This window comes from Tiliqua scincoides, chromosome 1, assembly GCF_035046505.1.
Source record: "Tiliqua scincoides isolate rTilSci1 chromosome 1, rTilSci1.hap2, whole genome shotgun sequence".
Lineage (NCBI taxonomy): Eukaryota > Metazoa > Chordata > Lepidosauria > Squamata > Scincidae > Tiliqua > Tiliqua scincoides.
Window position 1 is genome coordinate 267371294 of NC_089821.1, and position 14005 is coordinate 267385298.

General features: G+C 44.9%; 1 protein-coding gene across 1 annotated transcript; it reads left to right on the forward strand.

Moving 5' to 3' along the window:
- The first annotated feature begins 250 nt into the window (after positions 1-250).
- On the forward strand, positions 251-12315 carry VSX1 (visual system homeobox 1). The gene is made up of 5 exons (XM_066623638.1): positions 251-671; positions 3198-3276; positions 5303-5426; positions 10040-10220; positions 12044-12315. The coding sequence occupies exons 1-5, from the start codon at positions 251-253 to the stop codon at positions 12313-12315; spliced, it is 1077 nt and encodes a 358-aa protein (XP_066479735.1).
- The last annotated feature ends 1690 nt before the right edge of the window (positions 12316-14005 follow it).

Consider the following 14005-nt stretch of genomic DNA (forward strand, 5'->3'; position numbering starts at 1 on the left):
GCTGCGGTGCGGGGCGGGGAGGCAGGGGAGCCCGGAGCCGCAGCACGATGTGCGATCTGCCAGCTAGGCTGAGGCATGCCAGCCGGGCAAGGGCGGGGGCGCCGGAGGGATCGGCGGCACTTAATGCCCGGGACTGGGCGCCCTCGCCCCCCGCCCATTCCCCCCGAGCTGATTGGCGCCGGGCGCTCCGGGAGCGGGATAAAAGGCTCCGACGCGCCCTGCCGCTCCCAGCCAGCCAGCCAGCCACAGCATGACCGGGCGCGAGGAGGCGCCGGAGGGCAGAGCCAAGGCGGGCAAGGTGCTGGCGCCCAGCGCCGGGGCCAACGAGCAGCAGGCGGCGGCGGGGGCGCGGCTGGGCAGCCCGGGGGGCGGCGTGCGCACCAAGGGCTTCGCCATCACCGACCTGCTGGGCCTGGAGGCGGAGCTGCAGCCGCCCGCAGCCTCCTCCGTGACCGGCTCCGGGTGCGAGGCGGGCGGCGCGGCGGCGGCCCCGGGCGGCCCCCTGCCGCTGGGCTTGGGCTTGCTGTGCGGCTTCGCCAGCCAGCAGCCCGCCGGCGCGCACTGCCTCCTGCCGGCGCACCTCCCCTTCCTGCAGCCGCGCCAGGAGCACCACCACCACCACCACCACCAGTACGGGCCCGGCGCAGAGAAGCACAAGGAGAACATCTCCGGTAAGAGCGCCCTGGCTGGCCTCGGGCTTGCCCCTCGCAGCCGCCCCAGGCTCCCGCCTCCTCCTCCCCAGCGCCTGGCGGCCACAGGTAGAGTGCCCCTGAACATGGAGGCTCCACTTTTGCTCTCCCGGCTGCTGGCACGACTGCTCGCTGCTTCCGTGCTTAAGCGAACAAGGATTTCATGGTGTGGTGATGGTCACCCATATTGCTGTGGAACCTGAGGACGTGTGCCAGAAAGTACATCTTCAGAATATGTTTCTGAGTGCTTGGAGATCATGCAGCTCTTGGTTGATGTGGCAAGTCTCCCAAAGCAGCCCCTTGCACCCTCTGAGCCAGTCCTTGAACAGAAGAGCCCTTGAGTGTGATTCATTGTTGCATGTAAGACACACCTGCACCTGTGTTTGCAAGTGTGCGTGATGTGAAAATGTTCATAAAGGGTCAGTTCTAACAATAATGGTTCGTTCTTACAAATGGCCATAGATTTTATCCTGCATGTTTAAATATTTGATCAAAATGGATCATTCAGGTAGGAAATTAAAACTATTTGAGAGTGAGATGAATCTAGCCGGGATTTGGCTCAAGCAGTGAGACTATCCTTACTTATGTAGTATGGATGAAATTGTCTAATAACTCAGGCCTACAAAATTGAGGGTCAGAAAAGTTTTTCCCAAACTTTATGGTGGTTTGATATGAATTTGGGGTGCCGATTCCAAAAATGGCATCCGTTTGGCCCTATCACATCTAGCCATGGCTTCCTCATGAGGAAACTGCTTGAACCATTCACTAAAGAGACTATGCCGTGTCTCCAAAACTAGACTTGATAGGACAAAACGGATGCCATTTTTGGAATTGGCACCCCAAATATACCCAGGAATTGGTGTAACGTTTAAGGAAGCAAAATGTGTGTTGGCCAGTGTAATCTGTTTTCCTGTGTATACAGGGATAATTTCCCAAGTGAGCAAACATCAGAACCTGGTTGAGTTGTATACAAATGCCTTCCCATGTTTTCACACAAGGCCTCCGCAGTATACATTACAGGAGTTGTTCAATTTTTATGAATTTTTTTTGTACATGAACTCCATAATAACATGGACAAGGCTGATCTTGTAGATCTTTCCTACATGACTGGCATGCCACCAGCAGGAAGAGTATCAATTGATGTGGAAGACCCTTGAAATTGGCTTTGCCTCTATCATTCTGAAATTCTTCACTACTGTGGCATGGGATATCACTGTGAAGAAGTGGCCTGATGTACCTGCAAAGGGGACTTTCATTATCCTCAGGAAGAGATGGAAAATAGTCAATGGCTGCTTGAGTTCCTAGCCTCAGGGGCAGCACTGGTATTAGCTGTCAGTATAAAATACTAAGGAACAGGGAGCACTGAGTGACATTACTCAGTTCTGTGAATCTCTTTGAGTGTTACAGCTAAAGAATCTTGAAATTTCCCTTTACAGGGCTTTCCATGACTTTCAGCTTGTGTGCTGAATACAGTAGAAGTATGTTCTAAAAGATTGTCCAACAAACTACTTTGAGATATTCAGAAAGAGAGAATCCATATAAAATAAGGGTCATCTGGGCGATCTTTGCTGTGATTCAGAGAAGGCTCCCAATAGGACCAAATGAACTTGCTTCAGCTATACATCTCTTTTCTATTGGTTCTTCTATAGGCAAATTGGGCTGCCTTTGAGTAGCTCTGCTCCTTCCATAGCGTGCAGAGAGCTGTCCATCTGTTACAGCTACTCTCCTGGTGCTGAAAAGCTAGTGCTTGTGCCAGCACTCTCCACCCTTTTGGAGCTGACCTATATTCCTAATGGTGGAGGAGAGCAGTTTTAATCACCTCTGGCTATCAGTCACTTGCCTCTTCTCCTGGTTTCTGGTATGGCAGGCACCACTGAGAATGGTAGGAGTTTTGTGTCTAAAACACCTCTGAGTTAAGCATATATGACAGCCTAGATGGACAACCTAATGTCCTTTCCCAATTAGCTTTTGGAAGGAATATATTAAAGCAATGGCTATTCCTTGACACTGAAAATGCTATATTAAAGTCATCACTGCCCACTTCTCTGCAGGCAGTTTCAGGATAACAGAAGGGCCCCTGCCCCTCTACCTTTTGTCCTGGTCCCTCCAATGTTTTTGGAAGTCTGCATGATTTGGATGCATGTTTTGGATAAAATTGCAGAATAAGGTGGGACTACAGAATTAAGAACTGTCCTACCATTTACCCCAAATATCAAGCACTGTACACAGGATATATTCTCCCTGATTTATGTATTAAGAGATTTGATCAGAGGCATACAATGATGGACAAGAAAGAAATGTAGAACCTCTGCAGCCCCCTATCAGGTCTATATCTTGGAGTGTTCCAGGGCAGAATAATGACCCCACAGACAATGGTTTTCAGTCCATAATATTCAGTTTCACATTGGTTGAGTATAAGAAACTCATTAGAATAATCAAATTGAATGCATCAAAGCTTATAAAGAAAAAACTTTGGCTTCTTCTTTCTTCTTTCAAAATGTTAAACAGATGAAGACAGCTTATCAGGGGATAAGAATGACCTGAAGACATCTGGCTCTCAGATAAAGAGAAAGAAACGAAGACATAGGTACTGAATATGAATATTGGATATAACCTGGAGTCTTCCCAGCCTCAATTTATAATGTGTTTAAATCAATTTTCCTAAACAAATGACATGGTCTCCTTTAATCCCATTCAGGCTGCAATCCTATGCACACTTGAACTTAATGGGATGTATTTCTGAGTAGATGCATTGAATTGGACTCTTAGTGTTTTTGTATTGTACAAATTATATTATAAAGGTTCTTTTTAAAGTTAACAAAAGGATTCTTGCCTGTAGACCAGCCATTTTCAACCTTTTTCAGCTCACAGCACAGTGTCAAGGCACTAAAATTGTCAAGGCACACTCCCAGTCTTTTACTTACTTTAAATTACTACATTACAATTAATTTTTAATTAACATAATTAATACAATTAAATCATTACATGACAAAGGGCACAATCCTAACCAGGTCTACTCAGAGTAAGTCCTACTTTGTTCAATAGGGCTTACTCCCAGGAAATTGGGGCTAGAAGAAGAGCCTGCCCAGCACAGCTCAGGCATGTCTACTCAAGTAAGTCCCATTATAGTCAATGGGGCTTACTCCCAGGAAAGTGTGGAAAGGATTGTGGCCCAAGGCCCCTCCTGAAAGGCAAAGGCAAGGCAGGGAGGGTCGCTTTGGGGAGCTGCAGGCAACTGTGGCAAGGAAAAGAGGCTTTCATGGACCCTCAGCCATCTTAGGCTGATGGCCTCAGCAGACTCTGTGACTTCCTACCTGCTTGCCTGTACCTGGCTCCTCCCTCCCTCCCTCCCTCCCTCACTCACTCCGCCCAGACCTCCTCCAGGGTCCTCTGGCTACCCAATCAGCCCAGCCTTGTTGGGGCAGCAACAAAGAACTTCATACCCAATCCTAGGCATTTCTACTCAGAAGTAAGCCCCATAATGGTCAGTGGGGCTTACTCCCAGGTAAATGAGGATTGGGTTGCAGCCTTCCTCTCATGCAAAGCAGCCGCGGCTGCTCCTTTTTTGCTGCTCCTTTTCCGCCGTGTGAGCAGTGCGGGTCAAAGCAGCCGCTTCTCTGCCTGCTGCCTGCCTCCTCTGGCCCCGCGGCACACCTGAGGCTGCCTTGAAGCCTCAACCTGCACAGCGGTTGAAATGGTGCTGTAGATGATGAAGAGGCAATTGTTTGATTTTAAGTTACATGTGAGCTACCCAGCAGCCACACAGCTGACTGCCTTGCCACCCTAGGGCACACTGGTTGTCCTGCTGTGGCTACCCCCTCCAACCTGGAAGTAATTGTAGTGATGTGATGACATCTAAATTACTTCCAGAGTGTTTGGAGTGAATCTGGTTGCTTCAGAAGATGCAGCAGCCAGCTTCGCTCTGACTGACCATGCAGAGAATGACTGGGGGCAGGCAGGAGAACCTCCCCACCCCCACAGCCATTTTCTGCGCAGTTGCTGCTTCTGCAGGTGGCTTCACTTCTAGCTGCTCAGCTTTGAGCAAGGGGGGGTAAGGACCTCGGCGAATGGATTGATGGCGGCGGCGGCGGTGGTGGGGGTGGCAATGCTGTCCCTGGAAGAGCACCGCCTGGGGTCACAGCATCCCTGTTAACCCCCCCCCCCCAGCTATGCAACTGCTACCTAGTGCTTAATTTCACAAGTCATTCTGGGGCTAAAGAACACCTGGAAGTCACATCATTGCTTCTGGGAGCCTTTAAGGACTTTCTTCTTTAACGTTTAGGGTTATGCCCCAGCAATGACAACAGGTTTCCAGGGCAAGTCTTGTGAATTCCTGGCTCAAATTAAATCCTGAAGGCACAAGAGTCACATTTGTATAATGTGGAATTTTCTTGAGTGGAGAGAGAGAGAGACTAACAAAGGGTGGCCCTTTGCTATAGACAGCGCTGGCAAAAAACAAACAAACAAAAAAGAAACCACCTCCCTAGCTCTCATGACTATCTCTCATGCCAGACAACATATATTTTTTTTTCATTTGTGCATTCAGAGAGAAACTTGTTGCATCTGAAAGATGTAACAGACACCATGACTGTTTAATTTTCTTATTCCTACAGAACTGTGTTTACTGCCCACCAACTGGAGGAACTGGAAAAGGCTTTCAATGAAGCTCATTATCCTGATGTGTATGCCAGAGAAATGCTGGCTATGAAAACTGAGCTCCCTGAGGACAGGATACAGGTATGTTGCTGTGTGTCTGCTAAACTATAGATAACCATGGAAAATGAATTTTCTGTCCTCCTTAGATCACTTACATGTAATGTGCCAGTGCATTCACTTAAACAGGTCTGGGGGATATAATGGGCATTTTTACAAGTCCCTAGTGTGATTTGCATCATCTCTACATCACACTGAACTAAAAGCAGGACTTTAAAACAGGCAATGGGCCTGTTTTACCAATGGCTGCTATTGCATGCCACAGCTGAAATATTCTTTTCAGTGAAAAACAATGGGGAATTTGACCTAGTGGACAATTTGACATTCCATCCTTTTGAGTTTGACACCCATGGGTTAAGGAGAGGCTGAATAAATTGAGGAATTATTTTATCCTAACAAATCCTTCAGCAATGCAGGACACTGGGCTGGATAATCTTCAAGCCATCTGATTCTACTTTGGCACTACTGAAAATAGGATAGCCTGTTGAACTATGGAGCAAAAAACCTGATGTTACATTGCAAATAATGTAGAACCTGCTTATTTCCATTGACTCTTATTTTTTAAATTCAGATGTCCCCCTGCATCTGCTGATCTGGTATATGTAGATTCAGTTCAGTTATCTTTGGATCCAGGGGGCCCCATGCCCATTACAGTATTTTTTATTTTTTGTTAGATGTGCTTGAAGCATGGGTGTTTCTTGCTTAAGAAAGGGACATTCTTGCTTCACTGAAGAGCATGATATGCAGACCAGCAGTATGCATACTAGAGGGAGACTAACCAAATGTTAATTGTCCTGCTTCCTGTTAATAGTCTGTTAGTCTCCTTCCTGTAGCATGCAGGCTAGTTGCCTGCACCTTGGTGTCAATGAAGCAAGAATATCCCTTTGTTAAGCAAGAAACATCCATGCTTCAAGTGTGAAACAATTTTTTTAAACACACAAATTAGCAGGCAAGGCAAAAATAAGAATAATAATATAATAATAATATACAGTAGTTATATACCGCCTTTCTTGGTCTTTATTCAAGACTTTATTCAAGGCGGTTTACATAGGCAGGCTGATTAAATCCACGCAGGGATTTTTACAAATTAAAAGAAGGTTCTTTCTTTCAAGAACCACTACATTCAAGGTGTTACACTCCGATCTGGTTTAACATTCTGGCCTCCATCCTCCCACGCTCCAAGCAGATGGAACAGCTCAGCTGCAGCTTGTCAGCTGCTTCAAGGTCGCACGGTGCCAGGTGACCTTGTGGATGTTAATCTTCAGGCAAATAAAGGCTCTACCCTCTAGACCAGACCTTCTGCCCAGTACAATACAGATTGACAGCCCAATCATATCCAGCACCAGTGCAACCTCAATGCAGCCCCTGGGTAAGGGAACAAATGTTCCCATACTTTAAGGGGGCCTCTATGACTGCTGCCCCACCATAGAAAGCAGTGCATACCCCATACGCATAGCAGCACTGGCACTGGAAAACTGGATAAGATTGGGCTGCTAGTCTCATTATTCAAGAGGGTTCTGTTCCCAGAACTCAAAAATTGCATTAAAGCAAATCCATTTAAAAAAACAATGTCCCTTTGCTAAGTGATTTAAAAACAGCAGTTGCTGACCTTTGTGATGTAAGACAGAATCACAGACAATCCATCAATCAGGTGCTTAGAAAGGCTTCACCCCAAGCCAGCGACCCCTCCCTTCACCCAGAACAGTGATTATCTTTCTTTCACTTGCTGGGGAGGAAAGGGAGAGGTTGCTTGGAGTGAAGCTGTTCTAAGTGCCTGGAGAGAGAATGATTGATGGGATTGTCAGCTGACTGCCCTCTCTTGCATTAACAGTTTTCATTAACTACAGTTTCCTTTAATTTAAAGGGCCCTTCTCACTGCATAGAGATAGAAAAATTGTGAATTTTTCCATGGGTGAAAAATCCATGAATAATTAGGTACTTTATACCTATAATCATTTGCATGACTGTCTCTCTACAACAGTAAGAAAAGCAGCTTTTAAACTGTGATTTTAAAGGGATGCATTTTTCCCCTTCTCCAGGGATCAACACATTTGCAGTGACCATTTGTGTTGAGTCAAATCCATGTATATCAAGGTTGGACCTGTAATTAAAAAGGAGTGTTAACGAAGGCAGCAGATAAAACTTCAGTAGTATCAAACAAAACCATAAACACTCAGATCAGCTAAAGAATTGAAAGAAGTCAATGTGAGGGGCCCCCTTTGAGCGACTCGCATCAATGTGTTGTAGACAGCCGCCTATGTTACTACTTTGCAATCCTTCCTTTCCCAAACACATTTTGATTTGGTGTCAGACAGTGACTTCTAAACAGTAGGTCAGAATCCAACAACAGGGTCATAGAAGTCTTGTTGATGGACTGTTGTAGATAGACTGCAACTGGCCTCAGTGGCTGTGCAAAAACTGGCTTCACAGTTGGATTCAAACAAAAGCAAAAATATATTAATGAGAAATCTTAATAAAACCTTGAAAATTACTTTTAAAATCTATTGACTCCAACACTCTAGGATCACCTCCTAGATGATCCTTATTTTACAGACAAATTTTGGAGCACAAAAATAAAACAATTGGGAGTCGAGCCTGACTTACTTGGCCATCTGTCACAAGACGAGGCATTTAGGCTCATTAAAGGGAGATTCCTGGACATTCATACTTCCAATATTCTATCTGCTGCTAATAAAATATGTTCACCAATACACTTTCACTTACTGGTTAAAGTAGGGGAAATCCCCAACTATTTATACAGTTTGGAATGCCCAAAAATCAGAAGGGCCTTTTCTATGGCCCCTTGCAATTCTATTCCATCTGCTGTTCTCTAGGGCAGATTTAATGGTACTCCTCCCCAGGAAAGAATTTGTCCCTGCTCCCAGAGAGTGGTAGAAACCTTAGACCACCTTCTTTTTCATTGCTGCACAATGAGGCCAGGAGGAAATGCTTAGTTCTTCAACCCCATCTTAATTCCCTTTTTGAGGACTCTGTCATACTGCAATACCTATTAGCTACCACTGACCCTAACACCATTTTTCAGATTGCTGTATTCATCTCACAAATTGTGGTGTCCAACTTGAAGCGTGCCCCTATTTCTTGAAGTCCTTGGTTTCTAGGAGTTAATTGTAGCTTGGTATGTTTTTAGTAAATGAACCATTAGTTAGCGCTCTTAAGCTATTTTTCTGTTATGTATGAAAGTGTTTAATGTTTTTTGTAATTGTATGCCAATAAAGGTACTGAAACTGAAACTACTTTTAAAATCTTCATGTGAGGTAATGCCACATCTGGAGTATTGTGTCCAATTCTGGTTGATACATCTCAAAAAAAGATATGGTGGAAACGGAAATGGGGCAGAAGAGAGTGAGCAAAATTATCAGTTGGCTGGGGCACCCCCCACCCCAAGGAACAACTACAGTGTTTAGGGCTCGTCAGTCTAGAAAGCAGACACCTGAGGGGGAACATGATTGAGACATGTAAATTATCCAGGGGATGATCAGAGTGGATAGAAGGGGATTTCTTTTCCCTCTCGAACAATGCTGGAGTCGGGGGACATCCACTAAAACTGAGTGACAAGAGAGTTAGAACAGACAAAAGAGAATATTTCTTTACTCAGCAAGTAATTAATCTGTGGAACTCCTTGCCACAGGATGTGGTGATGACATCTGAAGGCCTAGATGCCTTTAAAAAGGGATTGGACAGATTTATGGAGGAAAAGTCCACCACAGGTTGTAACCTTGGTAAGCCATGATGACTATATGCAGTCAGCAGGCTTTAGAGATAGCCTGTCTCTGAATGCCAGATGCAAGGAAGTAGCAACAGGGTACAGGTATCTTGTTGTCTGAGCTCCCTGAGACATCTGGTGGGCAGGGTGACAAGATGTCATAATTGCAAAAGAGGGCAAGGCACTCAAAATGTAGGATATACAAGAAAAATGTAGGACACGACAAAATAAAAGCTGAAAACACTCATTGATTTAATGTGGTTAATTTAAATTTAGAATTATATTACATATAATGTATTAATTGCAAGTAGGCTATGTGCTGTCTGCAAGGACCCCTGACAAGGAAAAGGATGACATTTAAATTCTTTTCAAGGACATGAGGCTAAAAAAGAGGACATGTCCTGGAAAAATAGTACATCTGGTCATCCTGCTGGTGTGCCACTGTGAGATACAGGAAGTTGGACTAGATGGGCCCTTGGCTTGATCCAGCAAGGCTCTTTTTATGTTCTTACTCTTCACTGAATCCTGATTAGTGATTAGATAAGGAGAGGTAAGGGAACGTCTTGTGAAGATTTGCTGTTGCCGCTAGGTTAAGTTCTTTCATTCCCAGAAGCAGCTCTGTTTGACAAGTAGGTAGGTTTGCCAATCTTTTCCTCTGCACTTCCAGATCACTGCTCCTAAGAGTCCTTTATTCCTCAGCAATAGATTTGGGGTGGGGGTGGGGTACAGTGAATAAGTAGGTCCTAGGATAAAATGTTAAGTATCTGATTTATGCTAATAGAGAACTCTGAAAGTACTTCAAGCATACTTGTACCTTCTAGTCTGAGGACCTTTATTTAATATTCTCCTCCCCTTATTTTTCAAACACACACATATACTATTATATGCATATTTCTGGATGTACGTGCAACAGGTCTGGTTTCAAAACCGAAGAGCCAAGTGGCGAAAGCGTGAGAAGTGCTGGGGCCGCAGCAGTGTGATGGCAGAGTATGGCCTCTATGGTGCTATGGTGAGACACTCCATCCCACTACCTGAATCCATCATCAACTCTGCCAAAAGTGGACTAGTGGGTTCCTGTGCCCCTTGGCTGCTTGGTAAGAAAACATGTAGCACCATGTGAAAAGGTTATGTTAACACTGCTAACAAAGTGGAAATGGCTTTCTATAGTGGTTTCCCCCCTCCCCTCTTTCAATGCAAACTTAATTTGCTTAATGACTGGCATCACTGGGTCATGAAGCCGAGCCCAATCCTAACTTTCTAGTGCTGATGCAGCCCTGCCAACAGGGGTGTGCGCTGCATCCTCCAGTGGGAGGGGTTGTCACAGGGGCCTCCTCAAGAACATATCTTGGGGCTGCACTGTGGCTAAATCAGTGCTGCAAAGTTGGTAAGGATTGGGCTGCAAGTCTGCACATGTGGACATAGTTGCAGTGATGGAAACAGCTATCATCTTCCACTCCTAACAAGCAGGGCTGGCCTTCATGGAAGGGAATACCACAGCGTGAGCTTGATGCAGGCAATCCATATGAGGTCAGATGACTGCTAGACCATAAAAAACTCATGTCTCCTAGCCAGTGTAGCAGAATCAGCAACAAGGCTCCTTCACCCTGTCCTGCTTCTTGCCACTGATCAGTCTAGCTAACCCTAGCCTAGCCCTGGCTATACCTTCTGTCTGTGACCTTAGAGGCTTTGTGATTGTTCCTCTGTGGCTTGCAGCTACTGGGGTGACAGACTGAGCCATGTGGACAAGGAGAATAGATCTATTCTCCTCCATCTCCATGCACAAACTGAAGTATGTGTGATAAATTGCACAGTGGTACTACAGTGCATTGAGCCAGCCTAAGAGGACTCACTGGCTATTTTCATCTTAATGTGGGGACCGATTTCTACTTATATCCAAATTCAGATGTGAATGTATACCTGCACCAGAGGAGCAAGCACTGTACCAGGCTCACCCAGTGCAGTTTGGCCTACAGATATCACTGGCTTGAGCCTTGTTACAATGATAATACAGCATCTAGCATGCTGTCCTCTCTTTATAAACATGATATAATGGTAGCTATAAGAGTAGTACCACCCTCCATCATCTCTGTAAACCCTGCAGTTGGCATGGAAATATTCAGATGCTTTAAGAGTAGAAACAATTTTATTGCAACATCTTTACCATTTGTTTTAACAATGTTTTAAAATGCTTTAATTAGAATTTGGGCTGAAATGAATCTGATACACCAGTATTACAGAATATTAATCCGATACACCAGTATTACAGAATATTAAGATGTATTTCCATTCGTAATAATTTGACTTCAGCACTTGTGTGTGTTAAGATATATAAATATATGTGGGGGTATAGTGGAGCCAGATCAGAGCCATAGGAAGACAGAAGCACAAAGTTCACAATGCCAATGTGTTTTGACAAGGAGTTACAGCAGCAGTGCTCAGTCACTAATAGATTTAATCCAGGGTCCTCAAAGTACTGCCCATGGGCCACATCTGGCCCTCCAGCAAATTCTGATTAGCTCTCTGAGTCACTGGCATTATAATTACATGCAGCCTCTGCACTCCTTCCTCTTCTCACCCCACCTCTGCCTGTCACCATACACCTTCCCTCTGCTGGATAAAGCAATTGCTGGGTTGGGTCACTCCTATTAGGAGTCTAGCTGAGAGAGAGCAAGAGTGACAGCAAGCATCCCTTTTGCAAATACTTAGCAAATATTTTTTCTCTGATATTGCAAATTCCTATAATTATGAACAAAATGTAGATTTTAAAAAAATGACTTACTTCAGCCTACCATAAGAGCGATATTGAGTAATAAGACCATGTTAGCTGAAAGTTTGGGCACCCCAGGTTGAATTCATGTGCATGCTCCCTCCTGCCTTTAAAATTTTTTCATAATTTTGTTTTGGTTTTGTTTGGAAGGAATGCATAAAAAATCAATGGATGCTCCAAGGAAGCCTGAAAGTGAAGAAAAGGGGAGTGGTGGCTGGAAATCTGAACACCCTGATGAGGAACTGAAAATGAAGCAGGTAGGGCAGGAGAGGAACTCCGCTGACAAATTCAGCTCAATGGACAATTTTGAAGATATCGCAATTGATCTCTCAAGTACAGCAAAGCATGAGAAAAAGAACAGCACTTTTAGACAGTGTCTCAGTGGAGGCCAGCAGCCAAAAATGAAGAACAGTGAGCACTAGTGATGAACAGGAGGGCAAACATGACTGTAAAGTTGTTTCCCCAAAGGGTTGCGGGCACCTAGGGTCTCCCAGGCAAGGGGAAGTGCAGTTTCCACAGTTCCCAAGCTTATGGGCCCAAACCCCACTTCCTTACAATGTTGTCCACCCACCAAACCACCATACGCACCCACCTTCCCCTGCCCATCTGTGCCTCTCTGTCCCAAGGTTTGGGCCTCAGGCAAAAGGAGGGGAATCACCAGGATATTGGGTAATTTACCCAAATCTTCCAACAATTCCTCAGGGTAGCCCCATTTCCTCAGGTCAACCAATAAGCATACACTCCAGCAAGTTACTTGAAAAGTTTATTAAAGATTTTCCATGTTAGTAACTTTGAAGTCCCTCCACACCACATGTTGGAACTCCAAAGGGAGGGTTCCAAACAATGAGTGAGGTACGTTTTTGGCGCCATCCTAACCAACTTTGCAGCACTGGCATAGCTGTGCCAATGGGGCAGGTGCTGCATCCTGCAGTTGGGGAGCAGTCACGGAGTTGCATTGCCCTTACCTCAGTGCTGGAAAGGTGGTTAGGATTGCGCCCGTTGTTATTTATTCATTTTAAAGGCAGCAGAAAACAGCTTACTACATGACTACATTCTTGGAGTCCTGCTGTGAAGGGCTGGTGCTGAAATGGACCGAGTAGCCCATTGCACTCCAGTCATAAACTACACCCCTTCAGGCTCACTTTTCCCACTTATCTAGAGAATGCCCTTTTTTGGTCCAGTTCAATCAAATAGCCTTAACTCTGTTGAGTCATGATCTGCCCCTCCATTGCTACCCCATAAAGCTTCTATTTCTCAGGTATCTAGCATAGCTCTAAATTGACAGCACCTGGTCTCTATCCTTGCAGCACCTCCTCTCCCTGCTCATCAGATAATGGGCCACCTGGCAGGTTACTTCCCTTTGCTTCCCAGAGCAGTAACTCTCCACACTGGCATTAAATTGTCTGTCTCATTCCTCTGGTTGGGTAGTCCTCTGACTTCTCCATCTACTTTAAACTCCTCCTCTCCAGTCTGGAACTGACAGGAAGAACATTTCCACTTCAATACAACCTGGATTTTACAGAAAGGGCATCTCCCTTCAAAGCAGCATCCCCAGCATTCTTCCCATGTTCCCTACTCACTTAACAGATGTTACAGAAGGAGGGGGAACCTACTCCCCTGATAATTGACACAGCAGGCAAAAACAAAGTAAACCTCTTAAATGCATGGGGGTCATATGACTATTTTATTAATGTTTTATTAATATTAGTATTTTTCAACTAATGAATACAGCATTTTGCATGAAAATGGGACCTTTTGAGATGGGACCCATCCAAGATATAATTTATTTTTTCAACTTGAAAGTTGTTTATATGTAACTAGGGGAGTAGCTGAATTATTTTCTTAAAATGTTTCACTACGTCACCTTCTATCAGCAGCTCTAGGAAGTATTGGGAAAACTCATCCTAATGAGTAAACAATGGAAGATGCTTCTGCAAGCTCAATCAAGGTTGATTTTTGATCAAATTGACTTGGGTTTTGTTTTCTGAGTTGATCATACTTATGCCAAACCTTGTCTAAGGTTGCATGTTACTACAGGGCAGGGATCACTAACTTCTATAGTCTTGGGGAAGTTAGGCACTAATTGCAGGATTGTGTGTGTTTCATTGGGGT